Here is a 24,290-nt window from a genome sequence, read left to right on the forward strand (position 1 = left end):
TCTTCTAGTTTTTTAAGCACATTTCTTCCTCTTACTCTGTGGAAAAAGGGACCTGAAGTACATGGCTGAAAAAAATTCAAAATTTTATTCAAAATTCCGAGAATTTTATTAAATTATTATTAAATTTTGCTAAATTATTTTTTTAAATTTCATTCAGCAAATAAAGTACAAATATATTAAAAAGAACATGAGATTTAATAGAGGATTAGATTAAAGTTATTTTTCAACTTAACTCTCAAAATGAATTTTCTAGAGACTTTTTTACAGGAAAAATCTGTCTTAAAATATTTTTTAAATTGAAAAATAACAAAATTTAAACTAATAAAATTAAAATCCATAAATTGTATTTAAGGATATATTATCTGTAAAATTACAAAGTTAAACTAATTTCAATGTAAAAACATATTTTCTTCAGAGAACTGCTAGGCTTAGATACACGAATGCCCATGGTAGCAGATTTGCTACCATGATTTTAAAAATACATTTTAGCATTAAAAACGACAATTTTGAAAAAGTTTTTTTTTATACTGTGTGATACACTAACTCTTTTACTTTATATAAATAGTAATAATTAACTGTTTTATTAATAAAATGCTTGTAAAATAAACAAACAACTTACGTCTGAAAAGGTGCTTGCTTTGTTTGCTGCATCCGTGCTTTTTCTAATTTTTTTTCCTTTAAGCTGGTGCTGCTATCTATGCCTAAAATTTGCTAATAATGCATGAGAAAGGTTCAATCTATAAATTTATGACATAAAAATTACATTTCATGGCATTCCTGGTATAAAAACGTGGCATTTAATACATGGTAGCAAATATGCTACCCATGGGCATTAGAGGGATAATTTCCCTAAAATTTATTTAGATATATGCAATAATAATTTTAATATAAATTTGTAACAATAACATAATTATAATATTCATTTTTATTTTTTATGATAAGAAAGTGAAATATGAAATTAAAAAGCTCCATTTATGAAATTAAGTATTTTAATTCTGCTTTGTTCTTTTTTCTTGTTAAATTAATTTGTGTGAAAATGAAACTTAAGTAATTGAGTTTTTTTTTTTTTTGGTGTTTGTGTGTGTGTGTTATTTAGATGTTATCTGGAGACAAGTTAATTTTATTTATATATTGTTTTTTGTTAAATTCCAGCTTAAAACATTTTTTTCTTGTTTTTTGTGATTGATTTTTTAACTTGAATTCTTTTTGTGCATTTATTTTGTTTTTGTTCGCATTTCAAATATGAGTAGGATATAGATTGACTGTAGAATTATTTCTGACTCATTGCTTAAAGTATTAAGATTTTTTTTCTTTCTTTTCTTAATAGTTTTCAATTTATTTGTAAGATAAATGACACACAAATTAGACAAGATATAACAGTTTGTAATATTTTTTTTTTAATTGAAATCCCTAATTCTCATTGCAATTCATGTAATTCATACCTGCTGTAAGAAAACTTTTTAAGTACATGAAGTAAGAAGTCTGAAATCTTAACTTTCAGCATAAGATAATGCAATATTTTAGATTGAGATTAATTTGAGAACCCAAAACAGTGTTTTCGTGATGGTCATATGCAGATTCTTCACTCCATTTCACATATGAAATTATCCAGAGTTTTTAGTTTTTGGACACATTTTTACAGGTTATGGTATTCTACTATATTGAAGCTAGCAAACTATAGTTTAAAAGTGTGTTTGATATTATCCTTATTTTCATCTTTAACTTAGAATTCCTGTTATTAATATGTTCTTAAATATACTATACAATCTTTGACTTTGTTAAATAATTTTTTTTTTTTTTACTTAGCATCATTGTCGAAACTGTGGACAAATATTTTGCAGTAAGTGCTCTTCTCGTTCTTGTCCAATTCCTCGTTTTGGTATTGAAAAAGAAGTAAGAGTGTGTGAAGCTTGTTGGGAAAAGTTAAACAAGTAAGTTTCATATTTTATGTACTGCAAATTCTCCATAAAACTTATGTATGTGAAAAGATTGAAAATTCTTATTGAATTTTTGGGATTGAATCAGAAATTTTTATAATGAGTTTTTATTGCTTAAATTTTAGTATATCTGTTATCTTAGAAGGTGAAAATAAGATCATTTAATTCCTTTCTTTTTAAACCTGGTAGTGAAAGCATACATAGCATCAAAAGACTGAAAGTTAAATATTAGTAATATTTTATTTATAACTTTGCTGTTCTTCATTAATGCTATTATAGTACTCTGTACATGAACACTAATATCTTTTTCCCCTTTTCTAAGACCATCCACTATTCCAAAGTCAGTTTCTCCAAATCCAGAGCTATCTCCTCAGTCAAATTCTCAAGTATGTGAAAAACCACACCTACTCTTGTAATTATTTAAAATATTTTTTTTTCATAATTTTGAATATGAAATTCATATTGAATTTTAGGAAACAACACCTGCAAATCGTAAGAGCGAGCAAGAATTAAAAGAAGAAGAAGATCTACAATTAGCTCTTGCTTTGTCCCAAAGTGAAGCTGAAAGTAAAGAGGTATGCATTAAGTATTTATTAACCAAATGCAAGCTTATAATATGTCATTTTCTGAATTGCAAGTGATTTTATGCTTTAATTTATGGAAAGTGATAATATTTATTAATATTGCTGTCCCTTGATCTGAATCAGCACACAATTCACAAAATTAATTATGCCCAAAAGGCAGAAAGTAGCACATGTCATTGACCAAGGCCTTAAGCACATTTAAGTGATAGTATGACTTTTGTTCAGCTCCATCCTGCTTTTTATTGAGAACACCTTTCAGAATTCAGGGGTCTGATACTTTCATTTTGTGGCATTAGACTCTTGAAGGGACGCTTGGCTTGATATATTTTGGGTTCTGTTATGTTGTAAAAACTTTACACATTTGCAAATATTTATGCTTTCTTGTGGATTCCAACTCAGGACCAACAATATAGCATCTTTATTATTTATCATGCTGACTAGTTTGGTGAATTTATTTTTTGTCATTTGCTGTGATGCTATCCAAGTGTAAACATACTTTTGTCTCGTATTTCTGGGCAATGAAAAATGCTTTATTTTTATTTCCCTAAAATATTACAAGTTCTTTTACCTAATTTTATAATTTAAATATTTTCGATAAAATACAAATGGAGAACTCATCAGAATTGTTTTCTGAGTTGAGAAGCAGATTAAGCTTTTAAGTAGTTTCTTGGACACACGAAAACCTCAACAAACGCTGAATACTCACTGAGGTACTGCAGTAGCTTCTAAACATTTTCTTTGTTTGGATGCTAGGTAGAAAATAGAGGGGAAGCCCAAACTGGTTTTTCGACTACACTGCGTTGAATCAGTGATGCACCCCTCTTGGTGATGAAAACATACAGTGACTTGCCATTACGATCAATAGGTTGTGACATAATCAGAGGTAAACATTTTGTATTTATGTTCTAAAACTATAAATGCATATATTTTCATTTTCTACAATATTTCAGAGTTCTAAATATGTGAAAGATAACATTTCATTCTGAATGGAATGAAATTTTTTAAACAAAATTTCGTTAATTTTAAGCAAAATTACAATTAGAAAAAAAATTTTCAAGTTTATTCAATTTTATTTGATTAATGCTTAAAAAAATTAAAATCAAAGTTTATTGTATTATTAATAATAAAATTATGCATTATTTCTTTTGTATTTACAGAGTTTCTTTCTGAAATACTTTCTCAAATATGAGTTGATTTTCAGCTTCTGGGCATCTTTTAAATCAAAAATTAAAGTCACTCAAATTAATGCTTTGATTGGCTCATTTCAAATTACAGCAACTTTTATTTTAATAGTGAAATATGTCAAATATTGCTGCTGATTTCTGATTTTCATGCACTTTCTATAAGTATTTTCTGAAAGAGATAAAAAAAGTTTTTTTACTACAGTACAAAGTCTGAAATTCAGACTCGTCGGGACTTCGGCGATTCCGGGTTTGGGATTTTTCCGGATATTAGATCATTTATTTAAATCTGGTAAGATGGCATGCAGAAATTATGCAATTAAAAATATGAAATCGTAGTTTATGAAATAAAGAGCAGTTATGATCTAAAGGATATCAAAATTAAAAAAAAAAAAAAAAAAAAAAGGGTTAAAATTTATTTACTTTAGTTGCTTTGTTTTTTGTGCTAATACTTTCTCTTCAATTCTATAAACGGGCATAATTTCTTGTTCAGTTACAAAGTTCCACTGTTCAAGTCCTATAATTACTGTGTCGACAATACCGACTAACTTGTCAATCGAAATTTTTTCATTTTCAATAACCTCTCTATTACTTTCTTCACTATCGGTAGTGGTATTTTCTGGATCTAGAACCATACTACAGATTTCGCCATCCGTTGATTGATGATTGGGGCATTGCCATCCCAATCAAAAACTTCTGTTATATCATCTTTATTTATTACCGCTTCTCCACATTTCTTTACAAAAACCATTAACTGGAAAATTTCACCTTTAGTTTGCGATATCCGAAAACCTTCATATTCGCGGCTATCATCTTTGTCGCCCTCACCATGAACTATGGTAGCTGGCCATAAATTATGCCAAGCATTTTTTAATGTATCTGGAGACACATCCTTCCATGATCTTGCGATGCTCCACACAGCAGATTTTATGCTAAAATATTTCAAAAATTCTTGAATAGTCTTGCCATTGTTCAAGAAATTTTACATGGATTTTAAGAATACTACTTTATATTTGCATTTCAGCATGCACACTATTCTGATATCCATAGGCTGAATGACAGACGTACAATTTGGAGGGAAGACTAATATGGATACATTATCTTTCACTAAAACTTTAAGTGAAGTATGAGCCAAACAGTTGTCTACAATCAGGACTGTTTTTGAGCCATCAGGTAAACCAACCGAATTCAAATGTTACTGAGCTTCGGGTATAAAATCATTTTCAAAACAATCATTCATTAATGCTTGTGTCATCCATGCTCTTTTATTTACACGATATGTAACGGGGGATATCGTTACTCTTTTAAATGCTCGATGTCATGCATGTTTTCCGATTACGAAAAGTTTGCATTATAAAAACTTCTCGTCCCTTAATTTTACCGCTTGGTGCTTCCCCAAATTCCAAAAATTTTGTCTTCCCTAAATTCTGCCGCCGCTTCTGGGTTTATGGTGAATAAACATATCAGTTATTCTTAAAATAGCACTAAATGTAATCTTTTAGCTTATGAATTTCATTAACAAAATCTATTTTTAGCATATGAAAAGAAATTTTTGTTGAATATTTCCTCGTCAGCATTTTTCAGACATCAAGATTGCTTGCTAAGTGTAATGTTAGCATAAAAGGTTGCCATACTCTTGTTATTCAAATACTAATATATATAAAAAAAGTGTAGACATCACTGCATGAGTTATTACTGAAGCTGTCGTGTATTGATAAACATGCGGTGATGAAAGCAAAATATAATAAATAAAAACTCGCCAGGTCGGTGTCATAAAATCGGATATAAAATCGGGTCGGGATATAAAATAGGTGAATGTTTCGGTTTGAGATGTATGTACAAGCAGTCACTCAGCTACGGAGTGAAATTATTAATCTCACAAATTTATGCTTACATGATTATTTTTCCATAACGAGGTATTTTACTTAGTGCCTAAGTGAAATTAAGAATCGGAATTTTTAAGTGAAAATCTCTGCATGTTTTATTATGGAAGGAGAAATTAAATGCGCGTGCGTAAAGCATACCTCCCCCCCGAAAAAAAAAACATGTTTGTGGCTTTGAGGTCCAGATTTTATATCATTCTGGATAATGGATGTCTGGATTTCGGACTTTGTACTGTATTATTTAAAGCTTGTAATTAAGTTATTAGTAAGGAAATAATTCTTTTAATACTTATCAATTTTTTTTTTTTTTTTTTCTGTTGATTTCAGCAATACACGATCTAAAAATTCTACTTTACTACTTCCGTAAGTACACATCTCGTAAACTGCGATTTAAAACATCTTTAAGTAGATTTTTTTCCAGTACCAACAATTATGTTTACAATTAAATATAAAAGTCATTATATATTTATATCATATTTATAATCATTATAAATGTATATATATTAAATAACTCGATTTCTTCACAGTAACATTCACAGGAGATTTTGAGTGAATAACTCCTTATTTCCAAATACATTTATAAGTAATTTAATAAATATTTGCATATTTTGTTAAAAGCAAATGCATGCTTTTTATAAGGATGTGCCTCAGTACCCATATACATTCCATATTTTTCAATTTTCAGTATGCACATTCTTTAATTTCTGTGCATTCACTGTATTTTTCGAGTAAGTAATTTACACTAATTCAGCATATATCAGAGTTTTTAACATAAGGAATATGTACAAAATGAAAATTACATGCATTATTTTTAACACACTGGAAATCAGTTTTCTTTTGAAATTCCTCCATGAAGGCATCTTTCCCCTTAGGTAGATAGCCCTTGCATGCTTTACCTTATTTAAAAAATTTAATCTGACCTGTGTGCCTAATTATAAATATTTTAACATACACAATTTTAGATTTAGCCATCAAGTTTCAAACTTTTGACCTAAAACATGTTTTTGGATATATTCATTATCAAATTCAAATTTTCTGGTAAATATATTTTGGCAGAGCATTTAATACCTTCTGTTAGCAATTTTACCCATTTTATGCAATCTTACTCTGCATACCAATATCGCTGCCTTACTCTGCATAGTGATATTGCTTCATTTTTTGAAACAGTTAAAACAACTAATTGATATCTAATTTCACAGATATCTGAAATTTACATATTGCAAGGTAATCCAGAATGCATTGATTAATAACAATGATGATTTTTTCATGTCTTGAAACTGTTTTAAAAGTAGCAGATGTAATCTCTTCTTCTTTTATTAGAAATAAGATTAAAAATGAAAATTGGTTATATTTCATTCAACAGTGTATGTATTGAATAACAAATATTTTTTTATTCATAATTTTGTGTTACATTTAGTCATTTGTTAAACATGTTGCTAAATAAAATTTTAAAAGAGAGACCTTTAATTTAATTTCCTTACAACTCTGTTAATCGCTGACCATGAAATAAGATAAGTTTTGTATACAACTGAGAAATAGATACTGAATTATTTACAGTATTTTTGCAAATATATTAGAGAATTTTTAAAACAAATTCATAATCAAAACCACTTTTGCAAATTATCGAAAAATAACCAAGATGTGATTTTTGCGTAAATTTGATATTACCCTACCAGCAATGTATGTTTCTGTTATGTGGCAATGTGCCCACTTTTCAATTTGGGTGGAACTGTCATGTGTTGAAATATTACCAAACCGCTGTCAAGGTAACATGCTCTGGATGTAAATAAAACATGCACACATCTATGCTCAGCAACATGCACACATCTATGCTCAGCAACATTGCATCAGCCATAGTGCAGGGATGATGTCTCCTTTTATTCTTACTTGCATGGCATCCATTTACCTAATGGCTATTTAGTTATTTAAAGTGTTAGATAATTTCACAGGCCAAAGTCAAATTTTCATAAATAACAGCTTAAAAAAATAATAAAAAAACATTTGACCAGTTTATTTAATTTAAAAGATAATGCAGTACAAATTCTAGATCTAGAATCATAGGGACCTCAGTATTCCAGGTTTCAGATACTTCTGGGTTTTAGATCATGATTTTAAATTAAGTAATATGAAATGTAGAGGTTTAAAAATTAAAAATATGGAATAATTGTTTATGAAATAATGAAACATTTATTAAAAAATTCACTATTTACTTTTTTATTTATTTTATTAAACATTTCTTTCAATGTAATTTGTTTAAGCTGTTTCGTTTTGTTGTGCTGATGCTAATTTTATAAATAGACATAATTTCTTGTTCAATTACAAAGTTCCATTGTTAAAGTCCTGTAATTATATCAAGTATTCCCACTAAACTGCGAATTGTGGTGTTTTCATTCTTAACAACTTATTTGTCAGTTTCTTCATTATTGGTAACATTATTTTTTGGATTTAAAACCATGCTACGGATTTTGCCATCCGTTAATCTATTGATGATAGGGACACTGCCATTGAAAAATTTGTGTTATATCATCTTCATTTATTATCACTTTCCCACTTTCTTCACTAATTCTATTTACTGAAAATCTTTGCCTTTTTGCTTGTGATATTTGGAAATTTTCAAATTCATAACTATCAACATTGTCATCAATGAAATATGATACCTGGCCATAAATTACACCAAGCCTTTTTAAAAATATATACAAATATCTTCCATGATTTTGCAATACTCCACATAGCAAATTTTATGTTAAAATTGTTAACAAATTCTTGAGTGTTCTTCCCATTGTTAAGAAAATTTAGCAAAGATTTTAAAAAGGTTACTTTATGTCGGCATCAAAGCAATTTGATATCCATTGGCTGAATTATAAGTGCAATTTTGAAGAAAGAATATGACATAGTTAGTTGACTAAAACTGTTTGTGAAGTATGAGCTGCACAGTTGTCTATAATAAGGTAAGTTTTTTGTGTCATCCAGTAACATCCAATTTCAAGTATTGCTGAGCCTCGGAATGGTTATCAAAAATCAATCATTTAATTAATATTTGTATTATTATCTATGCTCTTTTATTTTAATGAAAGAGGATGGAGAAAATCTTTACTCCTTTAAATGCCTGAAATTTCTTCCAATTAGAAAAGTTCACATTTGTGCATTTCTGCAGCATTTGCATATGCCAAAATCAGCAGTCTTGCTTTGGAATCTTTGACCCCTAGTTGGAGCCCTTATTGAGCACATACAGGGGAAAAAAAAAAAAACCGTTTTGCCAGCTTTATAAATTGCTTCTGTGAATAACTTTTCATGATTTATGAATTCAGCGACTTCATCTATAAATGTTCAGTTGCTTTCAGTATCAGCTGAAGCTTTTTTGGCTGAAATTTTTTATTGCATAATAGCACAGCAATTTAAATTTGTTAGACAACCCATGATTGTGTAGTATCAATTTTTAAGTCCAACTCATGAAATATTTTGGCTTGTGCCATTAGCATTTAGACCTATAAATGGCATGCCCTGGCTGCTACATTGTCTCTCCCATTCAGTTATCAGTTTGCCACGCGTGGTGCTGTACTATTTACAATTATATACTGTGGCCTACTACATACTATGGCCATAGTGTATAATGCTTAAAAAAAGTATTAAACTTTCAATAATCCTGTTTGATAAATTGAATCATAACTATAAAATATTCCGTTGACATTTAATTCATGAAAATGAGAAGGAAATCAAATATATTATTCTGAAGTGCAACTAATGCCTATATAATAAAAGAACATATTGTTGCATGCGTATGGGTTCGTAGTGAATTGAATGCACAAGTCCGATGAAAAGGGAATAAAATTTATAATTATCACAACAAATAAAACAAAATGCTTAAATTTCCTCAGATATTCATACAATACTGTAATATCTCACAGTAGTTATATTTTTAAGTACTAAAACTTTCAACAGAACTTAATTCAAAATGGAGAAAGCTAAAATGGAGAAGCACATTCGTGTATTTCCTCAATTTTTCTTGATAGCAAAAGCAATTACAAGATATCTATTTATTAAATGGATATATCATAATGAACTACTTTAGGTTTAGAGTTTGATGACTTATGGATCCTCACCACGACATTGTTCACCCTGTTTTGTACTGTATATAGACCATCCCAAGGTGACTGTAGCTTAGGAATGAGTCCTTTTCATCGAATCTGGTCCGCAACCACACCTTGTTTCTATCATTGAATCGATGCCCAGAAGCTCTTGTGTCATATTGGGTCTTCTTCTTCATCCGCAAATTGACTCACTCTCTCATCACTTCAAACCGGACCTAGAGATCTTGGATGTATTCTACAGGCGATCAAGATGCATCCGGAGGGCAATCAAACAGAAGATCACAAGTCAGATGAAGGTCACGACCGAAGAGCATCTGAGATGGAGAATAGCTGGTAGTCTTGCATTTCTTTTTGACCCTAGTATGATTTCGGCAGCTTTCTGAGCTGGGTCTTTCAGACAAAGTGTCAGCGTTTCCAGGTGAGGATCCATTTTGACGATGGGTAGTTATTTCCTCTGATTCTGAAAGCTGTCTGTTGTTTTTGAAGTCCAAAGAAAAATTATATTCCCTTAAAAAGTCCAGTCTGAGTATGCAAGGATCTGTAATCTCTGCCACATATGCCGTATGTTAGTAAGCGGCACTTCCAAACATGATGTTAACGTTTAACTTCCCATCTATGTCGATTTTATGACTAGATGCAGCCTAAAGGGCAACACAGGATGACATCCAAATGAGTTTATCTTTAAACTGTTGAGCTAAATCTTTCCGAATGATGGTAACTTTAGCTCCTGTGTCAATAATCATATTGCAAGAAACTTCATTGATATGCCCATTAATGGATAGTCCATTACTGTTGCTACTAACTGCAGAAATCTTGAGCGCTTTAAAACGGTGTTTTTCATTATCTGGCAACCTCCGTTCCTAGATATGGTCATTAATTTGTTCCCTCCATCATTGTTGGAAAATGATTTTAATTTCTGTACCCTGGGGTGTTCTGCAGTTCCTTCATATGTGGCCTTCAGCTTCACAGTTCCAGCACTTTGGTTTCTTCTCACTTTTTTCCATCTGATGACATTTAATTGTCTGTCTTATTTTCCATGCTCTGGGGTGTTTTGCAGTTACTTCATATGTGGTCTTCAATACCGCAGTTCCAGCACTTTAGGATTGGCATTTTTCACTTCTATTCCGTCTCAAAGCACTGATTAGCCTTGTAAAATTATCCATTTTATTTTTCGTGCTCTGGGCTGTTCTGCAATGCTATCTAATATGGCCTTCAGTACCACATTTCCAACACTTTAGAGCCAGTTTGTTCTCACTCCTACTTTGTATCAAAGCATCGACTTGTCTGGATAAATCATCTAAATGAGCCATCAATTGATCCACTGGTTCATGAACTTGCACAGCTCTGACTGGGTAGCAATCTCTACGAGTTGCTTGCTGGGCTGACTCAAATTTCACGGCTTACAACAGAGTGCTTTTTATGTCGTTAACATCCGCCATTATCAGAGCTCTCTGTATTTCAGGATCCTGGATGCCATCAATAAAGTACTGCAGGTACAGGATTTCCCTCAGGCACTCCGTAAAGATGAGGTGAGACAGCCTTTCAATATCCGTGACAAGCTCCAAGAGTGTTTCAGTAGGCTTCTGTTGATGGGATTTTAATTGAATCCTGCTGTAGTCTTTCATACATTTCTCCCCAAAGCGCAATTCCAGTGTGCCAGACAGGGCTTCGAAATCTAGCCTTCGGTTTTCAGGAAGAGTCTCAAGGACTCACTTTCATCCATTCTAAAATGTGTCTTCTTCCATATGTTAGTAAGGGTTAAGTAAAAATAAACACCTGTTGAAAAGTAGGGATAAACTAAACATCAAAATCATTAATGCAGATAATAAGTTTATAAAATTTGTTAAAAAATAGTATATTTGAAGCTGTAATTTATTTTGGGAGGTACCATCAGAAATTAATATATTTTTGGATCTTAGAAACAGTAACAGTGAAGTCTTTCCATTTTTTGCTTTGTGTCATCTTCACATTACATTATAATAACTAGGCAGTAATTTTTGCTGGTACTTTTTGATTATCTGCTCCCATAGTTTTAATATGGAATAAAACTGTGATGTTATGGGGATATTTTTCACTATACACACAACAGTAGCCAATTCATGCATGCACATACAATGCATGTGTTTGAATGCATGTATATTTATATCATTTGCACTTAAATGTCGATTTTCTGGACAATATTCATTGGCTATAAAAATAGGCCACATAGAGTTCCCCTTTCACATAATCTCATTATCATTTCTTGTTTCTATTTTTACTTTTGAGCAGATGGGTGCTTGTAAGCCATAAAGGATAACCAAATAAACATATTTTTCCAATTCGCAAAGTCGGCAATGAGTTGCCTACTTTTCGTAGGGTGCAGATAATCAGAAAGTTCCCTTTTGATATATGGCATTTCATATGCCTGGAAAATACTGCTATTTCAATTCATATAAAATCTCTATCATCTACAAGGGTTAATAATTACTAGTTTAATGAAGTGTCACCATTCCATGCAGTGTAAGATCATTTTTCAAATTAATATAGCAGATTCTGTAGAAAATCGCCTGTTTTAAAAGCAGAATGCCATGTTTCTGAATAACATACTTTTTTAAAAAATAATATATCTATGTAGTATAATTTATAGAAAAAATCTGATGTGTACACCACATGACTTCCTTGTACGGAATATTAAATTATACGCATTTTTTCTTGCATTTTATTTTAACTTATTAGATTGAATTAAACCTACTTCGCTGACAGTGCATAAACCGCAATAGAATAAATGCATTCTTTAAAATTCACTTTGTTTACCATAGCGACACTCTGGCGCTAGGTTTACTTAACAGTATAATATTTCATTCATATTATAACTCAGAATGCACAAAATGTATATCATTTAAAGAATTATCTAATCGTTGCCACATGTTCAATTCAAATACTATAATAAAGCTAGAACTATGTATAAAACAAATTAAGCAAATAAAACAAAAAAGAAACAGTTTTTCACAGACGATTGAGTATTTCTCATTTAATTAATTCAGTTCTTACTTCGCAAGAAGGCAAAAATACATAAAAACTCAAAATATCTATATTAAAAATTACGAAGTAAATCTCAAACTGTTATTTCCTCAAAAAAATTCCAGAAAGAATTAAGCATGATTTAATTGGCAATAATAAATGAATGCGTTATCTTTGTTGTTGCGAAGCTAAGTTTCTCTAGATTGGCAACAAATCCACTAGTCTCCTGTTTCAAATGTAAACATCAATGGCCGCCATTAAAAACAGACTTAGCGGCAATTAAACAACTTTAAAATTGAATAATTCTAAAAATATTGCACATAGATTTACTAAATGCATAAAATCCTTAACCGGAAGATAAAAACAATATAATTCAATCATTTTTAAAGAAAAAAATGTACAATTTTCAAACATATAAGAGTAAAGAAACTGAGATTACTGAGCCGGGTAATAGAGTGGATATATATATAAATATATTTATATACGTTTGGTTTGGCCGATTGCAACCAAAATACGAGGGGCATATCTACATGCTATAGCAGTCCTATATACAAAATTTCAACGTTCTGAGGCTACTCGTTTTTGAGTTAGGCGAGTTATGTATGTACGTACGTACGTACATACGTTCGTACAGACGCCACGAAAAATTCTCTTCAGAATTTATTTTAAAGCAGTTTTATATTTTTTTTGGAGGAAACGAGTCTTATTCTGTCCTTACGTACAGATATCACGCAAAAACATCGTTAAATTGCATTCGATAGCGGTCAAAATGGATATTTTCGTTGAAATATGCTGCCTGAAACTTTTCGCGATTATAATACTTCCTTTTTACTTCGTACAAGGAAGTAAAAAAGGGTGAATCTTCAGATTATGGTGACTTGGCGAAAGTTTGGCGAACAACCCTGTTCCAGCAACCTGCTAGTTTTTTTTTTTTTTTTTTTTTTTTTTTTTTTTTTGGGACGCCATTTTGTTTTCACGAAGTAAAGGCATTTTACCCCCCCCTCACACACACTCAACATTTTTTCTAACAATCTGCTAGCCGAATTATGCTTATGCTAGAACTTTTATGGAACAAAAGTGCTTAATCATGACGAAGATTAGGTGCAAAATTCGGAGAAAGTGCAGAACCGCCCACTGCTTGTCGCGTTTTTAAGAATTGTGCATACACGGTATCCATGTACACGTCAACCTATTTAAAAAAAATCCCAGAATTGCACAAAAATGGCATTGCGCACACTCTTGACTTTATTCATGTACACATCGACTTATTTTCACTTAAAAGTCAAAGAAAATTGACAAAATTCCAATTCTTCTTACTCTTCTTTACAATTCTTTACTTAAAAAGCACCAAACAAATAAGTGGGCGAATCTGCATTTTGGCAGCGAAATTGTTTCTAAATGTTTAATAGCTAAAATCCCAATTGGAATTTTCCGGAAAATGTCACATTACATGTCTCATGATCTCTCATTTCTCTGAGACAAAATAATCTGTGATTCGAACTGTGTACTTCTCAGATTATTGCTAAAGTCCTAGCTAGTAACCTTTATCGCCTTACCAAAATGTCGCCAAACTACCTGTTACCATATTCCAAAGATTAGCTGAAAAAAGTAATGCAGTCAAAAGTCGTTAATTCAGACACCCATAATCCGGAATGATCTATAATCTGGACCTCAAAGCTACAAACTTTCTGCGCATGCGTCGGGTTGACGGGTTGTCAATGTGATGCATGCGCGCAAGACCTTTACGGCTGCGAATATGCGTGTGCACGTGCGCAAAATACGTTTGTGAATGTGCGTTTAATGTATAACGGACAGTATAAGCTAAGCTAAAATTATCTAATTCAGTTAATGTTGCAGATTGCGTTGTTCCTTAATCTTCGAATTGGATTCGGCTTATTATTTTTTGCAGACTGTTAGAGCAATTTTATAAAAGTAAGCTTGAACTTTCGATTATGTCAATTTCTGATATATATTTACTAATGTGTAAAGGATCTACAAAGCGAAAGTATGTTTCGAAGTCCATTAAACAAAAAGTTGAATTGCTGCAAAAAATGGATAAAGGCATATCCTTTGTTTATCTAAACTTTAACGTTTATTTATCTAAACTTTGTTTATCTTTAACGCCGCAGCGCGCAATGAATTGGAAGTTGATCTGTCAGCACTATCCTTATCTTCAGGGCAGATGTTTTTATTTTTTTTGGCTTATAATTCCTTACTAAATGTAGTATTTCATCTCAATGTACTCCATCTTTGATATGATTTAAATCAAATTCCTCATCATTATAATTCGCTTCCAAAGTGACAGAGGTTATTGAAAACAAAAAAATTTCGATTTACAAATTAGTCTGTATTCTCGACACAGCAATTATAGGACTTGAACAGTGAAACTTTGTAACTGAACAAGAAATTATGTCTGTTTATAGAATTAAAGAGAATGTATTATCACATAAAAAACGATGCAACTTAAACAACTTACATTGAAAGAAATGTTTAATAAAGGAAACAAATAAATATTAAGCTTCTTTTTTTTTTTTTTTTTTTTTTTTTTTTTTTTTTTTTTTTTTTTTTTTGTAAATTTTGATACCCTTTAGATTATGATTGTTCTTTATTTCATAAATTATGGTTTCATATTTTTAATTTTATAATTTCTGCATGCCCTCTTACCAGATTTAAACTGATAATCTATAATCCAGAAAAATCGATAATTTGGAATCGCCGAAGTCCCGACGAGTCTGGATTAATGACTTTTGACTGTATAACTGATTATTTTTATACATTATCATTACACCATTAATGTAATTAATACCCAATGTGATAACCACATATTTAGCTCTTTGGCTCCAGAACAGTTTTTTCTGATTTTCTATTTTATGCCATAGTTTAGCAGTTATTAATTATAATAACATTTTAATTGCTATTAATAGGTTTTCGTTATAAAAGCATATCCATATTTTTTACCTGACTATTTGAAATTAATTTTATGGAACTTTTAAGTCAATGCTATTATAAGGTATTTCTCCCACCTTCTTGGCGTGTCTTCGTAGTGTAGTGGTTCTGCACACTGGGTCGGTATTCCAGAGGTCTGTGGTTCGGTTCTCGGCGAAGGCGGTTGCTGATTTTTCATCTCTCCTCCTTCCAATTAATCTAATGACTCTACAAGTGCGCTCGAACTAAAAAAAGGGTGTTGGAGATGATTCTTCTCACCCAGAATTTGGCGATTGGGTTCTCTAAAAACCCTAGTCGCCCTTTAAAAGGGGGTGTATATAAGGTATTTCTCCTACCTTCCTGGTGTGCCTTCATGGTGTGGTGGTTCTACACACTGGGCTGGTATTCCAAAGGTCTGTGGTTCGATTCCCGGTGAAGGCGGTTGCTAATTTTTCATCTCTCCTTTTTAAGTCATTTAAAAAATACGTGTTAAGGTATTTTGCAAATTTTAATGTTAAATTGCTTATCTGATACTTTTGTTTAAACATTCTAAAATTATTTTTTTCCCCTCTTGCAGAAACAAAAACTATCTAAATCATCATCCTATGCTCCTTTTGCAATTCCTGAGGTAATATTAAAAGCAGCATTGTTTATTTTAGTTTCTATTTTTTTTTTTTTCTTGTTAATATTGTGATTTACTTATTTATTTATTATAGTTATTTTAACATTTTTTTAAACCTGAATCTGAATGAGGGTTCACCAAGATAATTTTAGTGGTGATCTGATTACTTGTTATCTTATTAGCTGTGAAGGTAATCATGCTAATTAGGAGGTCTGCCATATATACTCTTTTAATATTTGGTGTAATGGATACTGCCTGCTTGTTGTCTTCAGTATGCATTCAAAGCAACAACTAGAGCAATAACAATAGATAAATCATGTATAGCTTCCAGTTTATTGTTTAGTAAATTTTAGAGAGCCATAAAAATATAAAAGAATAAGAATTGATTAATATTTAAAGTTTAATTTGAGCAATGCATTGCATAAAGATGTCTATATATTTGTACGATTTAAAATATAAAAAAAAATCTGAAAGGTTTAAGATTTTAAATTATTTCCAAAGGGGCTTTTTTTTAGCATTTTGTGTGTTACCTTTATTTGTTAAATATCATGTTCTTCGCACTTAAACCATAAAATTCAGTTCAAGAGCAATATCGCAAAATAATTTTAAATTGAGCATATCTTTAGAATTTCCGATACAGTCTTGCGTACTGGAGATAAAAATGTGCTTTCTCCACAACATTGCCATTGCTTCCTTTGAAATCTTTGAGTTTGTTAATCAAAAATTCATTAAAGTTTTACAAAATATGAAATTGATAATAAAACAAATTTCAAATTTAAATGCCCATATTTGGTGGAGGATTTCATAATTCAAAATTTGACGGCTCTAGGTACCGTTGTTTTATCATAGTAAGAGAAACATACATACATACATACATTTATGCAGATTCTTCATTATTTAATTTCTTCAAATATAATATAGGGCGATAATATTTGGCAACAGTTTGGAAAGTGAAACGGACATTCAGAGTGATTCAACACAAAAACGCAAAACGAAAACAATGATCTCTCAGGAATCAAAGCCCTTTTGGACTAATAAAAAATGTAGAACTAAATTTGTCATGAAAAGTATGTTTAAGGGCATAGTTGCAACAGGAAGCAGAAATTTATTGAACAAATTATTATTTTTTATATCTGTAATAGCTTGTAGTCCGAGATTTGAACTAAAACTGGTGTATCTTTTTTAAGAGTGATATAATTTTTGACAGAATTTAAAATTTCTTTTGTTGAAAGTTTCCTGTGTGCGAGAAACGAATATGACTTTTTAAACATATATTCGCTGTGTTTTAAATAGGAAACTGTTGCTCCTGAGAAAAAACCTTCTCCGGTTGATACTGAACTTGATCGGTATTTAAATCGTTCTTACTGGGAACAGCGACAACAGCAGCAACAGCAAACAAAGGATGAAACTGTTACATCTCCAACTGAAACAAGAACCAGTCCTACTCCAAGTGCACCTGTCTCAAATTCAGTGCCTTCAAATCGAATAAATGAGGTATTTCATTGTTTTTGTGTTGTTTTAAGATGCAAGTATATGTGTTTGAAGTTTATCAGACATTTGAGTGGTTAGTGATTTTAAGCTTGAAAGTGATTCCTTCAGACTAGCACAAAGTTAAAAATACTGAACATTTGAACATTCATTGTAATTCTAAGAGTATTTTACAGCTTTTGGGGAATTAATGTCTTCTGAACATGGTAAGATTTTCATCTGCGCTGCCAAATTTTATGTATTATATGAAAATTCCAATACTGTTTTTGAAATGGGCAACAGTTTTAAAACAAAATAACCAATATTTATTTTCTTAAGTTTATTTTTAAATTTTCATGTTTAATATTATTATAAACCAGAATTTATTAAAAAAATGCTAAAAATCTTAACCTTATAGTCTTGAGGTTGCATATATCAAATACTGTTATGAGAGAAATAGTAGAAGTACGCATTTGACTTTTATCTTTTTTAAAAAATTGCACTAATTGAAAATGCTATTGAAAACTCCTCTTTTAATTGCACCAGTTGAAAATGTTATTGAAAACTCCTCTTTTAATTGCACTAGTTAAAATGTTATTGAAAACTCCTCTTTTAATTGCACTATATGAAAATGTTATTAAGGATCGGAAAATAGGTCATAGATTTAAGTAATCACTAAAATTGGGAAAGAAATTCACTTATTCTGGATTCAAAGGTTATATATTAAGAATTAATTCAATTTATTGCCCTTTGATCTAGGCTGAGGTAATTTTTATTCACGTCAAGTGTGTAGCTACTGTCTTGGAACATAGTAATGAATTTGCTGTGCACTTTGTGAGAATTCTAAGTTTTGTTTCCAAGTATTTAAAGGAAAGCTGCATTAAAGAATGCGCGTGTATTAAAAAAAAAGAGTATAAAAATTTTAGATTTTACATTATGCCCAAAGGGGCATTTTTTTAACATCTTTTGTATTACCTTTATTTATTAAATGTCACTTAAACCATAAAATTCAGTTCAACAACAAGATCGCAAAATAACTTTAAAATGAGCATATCTTTAGAATTTTGGATACACAGTCTCGTGCACTGGGGATAAAATTTTTTTCTCTCGTACAGTATTGCCATTGCTCGCTTTGAAATCATTAAGTTTGTCAATCAAAAATTCATTAAAGTTTTACAAAATCTGAAATCGATAATAAAACAAATTCCAAATGCTCATATTTGGGTGGAAATGTACGTTATTCAAAATTTGATGGCTGTAGGTACCATTGTTTTATTACAATGAGAGAAACATACATACTTTTATGAATGTAGATTCTATGGTATAGGGCTGTAATATTTGCTGGCAACAATTTGAAAAGTGAACTGACATTTCAACGCAAAATGCTGAACCGAAATTAATAGTTCTAGGCAAATTGTCCCTTTGGGCTAAAAACTATTAAAAAGTTGATGCATAAATGCAGAAAGGAACTGCTTTAAAGGAAATGAAAATCAAATTTAACTTGAATGAAAATTTTAAATATGGTTAAAAAAGTGTCATTTCTTTTTGATTAACTTACTATTCATTAATGTTATAAAGGTCTAACATTTTATGTTGTTAGTCATTAGTGATTAACCAATTAGCTTATTCATACTTAGTATATAAAACAGAAGCATGAGAGAGTGTTTAGTCTGGTGAGTAAACTGGCGGATGAAGGAAGATAGACTGTTAAAATATAATCAAAACAAGTTTAATTTTTAAATATTAATGAGATTAAAAAAATAATAATTGAAAAAATCTTCTTATATAAAACCTTCAGTAATGATGCGGTATGTGATTTACCACTTATAATTAATTAGTGGTACTTTTCCATTTCGCCAGCGCAAATCTCGCCAAGCAGGCTTTATTGGCGACAACATACAGTATACTAGTGCAATTAAAAGAGGAGTTTTGAATAACATTTTCAACTGGTGCAATTAAAAGAGGAGTTTTCAATAGCATTTTCAATTAGTGCAATTTTTTAAAAAAGATATACTTTTATGAATGTATACTTCTACTATTTCTCTCATAACAGTATTTGATATCTGCAACCTCAAGACTATAAGGTTAAGATTTTTAGCATTTTTTTAATAAATTCTGGTTTATAATAATATTAAACATGAAAATTTAAAAATAAACTTAAGAAAATAAATATTGGTTATTTTGTTTTAAAACTGTTGCCCATTTCAAAAACAGTATTGGAATTTTCATATAATACATAAAATTTGGCAGCGCAGATGAAAATCTTACCATGTTCAGAAGACATTAATTCCCCAAAAGCTGTAAAATACTCTTAGAATTACAATGAATGTTCAAATGTTAACAGATGTTTGTTTTAAGGATTTTTTTATTTTGCAGGCATAAACATTTTAATATCTTTTAAAATTTTGTAAAAAGCCAATAAATAAAGACAATATATTTTTAAAAAGACATTAATTTAAGAATTTACAATGCTTTTATGGTTCAGTATCCTTATTCACTGGTTCATATCACGTGACCCAAGTGATCTCATCTTACGTAAACTACGTTAGAAAAATCTAATTCTCTCTCAGTAATTTTCTACATTAATTTCAAGTTAAATCTTTATTTGTCATACAAGTTCAAATGCAAGAATTATTTAAATTCATACAAACAGCTTACTCAAATTATGTAAATCCGCAATGTTTTACTTCGCTAGTGCATTCTTATTAGAATTGATAAGTTTAACCCTTGACTTTGCCTTTTCTATATTTTTGCCTTCGAGTGAATGGTGTGATTGCATCCTAATTGACTTAATTACTGCGAATGGCCTTAGGGCATAAAAATTTAACTATCTGGTAAAAATTCTATGTAATTGTATGGCAGTGTTGAAAGAAACAATTAATCTGATAAGAAATAAGTGCTACTTGTTTTGAAAATGAGGCATAAGAGGCTACCAGCGAGGGTATTCCGTTTGATATCAGTTGTACCATTATTGGCGATATTATCGCCTGCGCCAGCAAAACAGAAAAGTACTTAATTAGCTATTTCATAGGTGGTGTCACTATAATGCTATTTTTAAATGAAATGTGGGAGATAAAATGGTGGGGAAAAGAAGCAGTTAAGACAACATCCAATTTTAGTCTTGCCATCCAAAAAATAAATAATTAATTAAAAGCAATAAATAGCATACTGCATCATTACAAACTTTCTGATATAAATACAAGGCCATGTTTCATATAGGAAGTCAAAGGTGAAAATGGTTTGTTCATTTGCATTGAAGACTCTTTTAATTGCATTAAATTTAAAGTTAAGAAAACAAAAATAACTTGTTAAGCCCTCAGAGGTTTTTAGATCTAACTAAAGTACTCATCTTGATTTTGTTAATGATTTACTTTACTGGTTTATATACTACCACAGGGGTAGGCAACCTTTTTGTTCCTAAGAGCACATTGTAGAATATCTGTTGGACGGCGGGCACCATTTGCTTACTTATTTTTTAATTGCAAATTTATAGTGTGATAGAGTTAATAATGCATGTATATAAAAAAAAGAGATGGTCACATTTTGCTTTGTGGTGGTATCTGTGTTGGACATAATTTCTGTTTCATTAAAAATGAGAAAACTTTCACATAGAATTTTATTGAGAACTAAAACATTTTTATTGTGATCGCACAGTGGCAGGCACACGTTAAATGACCGAAGGGTGCAGGCATTGGATTGGAACCCCTCTGACATGAGGATCATTACAGAAGATGAGAGAAAAATTCAGATAAATAAATAAATTAAATTAAGAATGAGGTAATGTATGCAAAGTGAAAATCAGACTATAAATAGATCAAGCAGCTTAGAGGGTTAATTATTAAAAGATTTAACTATATAAAAACATAAAATATTCACTAATTGAAAATTAATTTTTGTTGGTAAGGTAATGAAATATTTTTGCATATTTTATGCAAAATATTAAGTTATTGATTACTTATAAATAGCATATCATTGCATGTTGTAAGTTATATTGCATACAATGATAATGATGCAGGTTTGATACCCATTTTCCAAATTAGCAACTATGTCTTTACTTAGATCCATAATTTAAAATTCACTTAGAGCAAAAGCTTGTTACATTTTACTAATAATGAGAATTATGTTTTGAACATATTTTTAAAAAAATGTCTTTGGACATCTCTGAATACACTGCCATCAATTTTTTTTTTTTTTTTAATCTTTTGTATGTTACTGGATGTTGTATAAAAAGCTTGTATGCATTTTGTAATATTTAAGAGGTTTTTAAAAATGGTATTTTGTTTCTCATACCTTTTAAATTGCTTTAGAAATATCAAAATGGAGATGTGGATGAGCTTGCAGATTTCTTAGCAAATCTACGAACAACTGTTGAAATCTTCGTCAATCGGATGAAAAGCAACTCTAGCAGAGGAAGACCCATAGCTAATGATACTCATGTGCAGGCACTTTTCATGAATATAACTAACATGCATTCCCAACTTTTGAAATATGTTCAAGAGCAGGATGATTTAAGAGGTTGTTCAGTTTGCAATACATATATGTAGATTCAATTTAATAATTTAAATGTAATAATTTTTTATAACTTTTATCAATTTTATAAAATGACACTGGTAATAAGATTTGCTGTGAATTTTTTATTTATGTAATTTTTTCTGAAATTAATTGAAAGTAATATATTTGCTAAAGTAAGAGTCATACATGAATCTATTTTCTTAAAGAAAAGCATGCCTTTTTTGTAACATGTAGATTTGAAAGGTATCTAGTTTTGTATTCATTTTTTGTAGTATTTTACCAACATTCAAAACTCTGTGTAGAGCTTAAAGAATGATCTCTGTAATCTAATGGGAAAATTTTTAAAACTGGAACAAAATCATTTGTATTCTTCTCCCTTCATAATTTTTTTTTTTCAATATTGATTTTATTTGTGAATTATATGAAATATTTGAAGAGATAGTAATTCATTTTTTATGCTTTATTTTATTATTTCATTAATAGAAAGCCTGACGGTCATACGAAATAACCGCTGTTCTAAATATTATAAGCTGTAATTAAAATGATTTGTGCAAAAGTGTCTGCTAAATTCAAACTGAATTACCCAGGGCAGGCGGCGAGGACGCCCCTTTCCTTACTGCCCCATGGGGGTCCCTCCTTCTACGTGCTTAATATCTTAAAGTAGAGTGCATTGAAGGGAAACCACTGACGGTACATTTCTTAAGAGCCATCGTTAACTCAATAAATAAAGCTGATTTAAATAATAAAATGTTAATTCACATGTCAAAGATCTCTTTGTACGTAACATTTCTTGTGTAGATCTTTCCATCATTTTTAAGCTTGCCTTGCAGAGGACCATGAATTATTTTTACTTTTACATCCATTCTCTCACGAACTCTTGAACAGGAACTCACAAACTCTTACGTTCAGTTGTAAACAATTTCGAAAACAGATTATTGCTAATGCAAACAAATGTTCATGTTCCCCCTGACATGCTCAATTTGCGTTCAGCTGAAAATTCAATTTAAAATACAATGTCGGAATAAAATCGGGCAAATTTTTAAACTCTTTACATGAAAGGATATTTAGCATAGGAGTTTGGGTAAACTTACCTGATGAGATGGACTACGCACATCTTGTTAGTTGGTTTCTTCTCCTTTAATTTCTCAATGTTTGCAAGTTTCTAGGTAATTCATATGTAAATATAGTTAAATGCATAATAATGAACAATTGTATGAATTAAAAATATTTAAATGTTCTTAAATACCATGATAATTTAATTAAAACAATGATAACTGCATGTGTGGTATCAGTGTATGTGGACTATTTGAATGCCGTGGCAACTTCACCTTATTGACTAGTACAGTTACACAAGCAACCAATAAACTGTCGGTGACAAACAGACACTTAAGCCACATATATATAAGATATTGTGTGTCATACAAAGTGTAAATTTATGCATTTTAATCCACATATTTTTGGATTTTTCCTCTTGGAAGAAATTTAAAGAAAAAAGAGAGAGAGAAAGAGAGATGAAACCTAAATAATACTTACTACAAATCTTAGTCAAATTGAAATATTAGACAAAATTAATAGTTTTTTTAGTTTAATTATTAAGTATTTAAATAAAATGTAGAATTATTTCCCCCCTTGCTATTCTTTTTCCAGTTTTTTTCTGAAGAGAAATTTGCCATACTTGGCTTAAAAATTGTAAAAATATGCAATAACTTTGAGAATAGAGGACAAGACAAAGTGTTGTACTTTTGAAGAAAGACATGGAGAACTAAAAAATGAAGTTAAAAATTTTTTTCTTGTTCCTAATTTTATGTTTTAAAAATTTGGGATTGAAAAAAGATACACACCATTTTGTATATGTTCAATATTACAGGAAGAACTAGAGGCCCAAGGCATGTATCCTTTTTGCCTTTGCATAAATCGGACTATGTGTAAGCTTGTAAGGAAAATGACATTCTCTTGCAGCTGTTTTTATAGTGTAGAGTGTTATCACATTGAGCTACCTACTGGGAGATCATGGTTCGAATCCCAGTGCATGTGAATTTGATTTTTCATGTTTTCTGCATCAAAAAGCATACAAACTCTGTGCTCACAATG

General features: G+C 30.5%; 1 protein-coding gene across 2 annotated transcripts in view; it reads left to right on the forward strand.

Annotated features, from left to right (window-relative positions):
* Hrs (Hepatocyte growth factor regulated tyrosine kinase substrate) overlaps positions 1-24,290 on the forward strand; it is a 92,091-nt gene that overhangs the window by 41,513 nt on the left and 26,288 nt on the right. For both annotated transcript variants that reach the window (XM_035364759.2, XM_035364760.2), the window contains 6 exons: positions 1,807-1,931; positions 2,260-2,323; positions 2,411-2,512; positions 16,176-16,226; positions 17,514-17,714; positions 21,995-22,202. In XM_035364759.2, the coding sequence (XP_035220650.1) occupies positions 1,807-1,931; positions 2,260-2,323; positions 2,411-2,512; positions 16,176-16,226; positions 17,514-17,714; positions 21,995-22,202 (751 nt within the window). The remainder of the gene's footprint in view (positions 1-1,806; positions 1,932-2,259; positions 2,324-2,410; positions 2,513-16,175; positions 16,227-17,513; positions 17,715-21,994; positions 22,203-24,290) is intronic.

This window comes from Stegodyphus dumicola, chromosome 5 (assembly GCF_044657685.1).
Source record: "Stegodyphus dumicola isolate Sdum_Otavi_A_Nest chromosome 5, ASM4465768v1".
NCBI lineage: Eukaryota > Metazoa > Arthropoda > Arachnida > Araneae > Eresidae > Stegodyphus > Stegodyphus dumicola.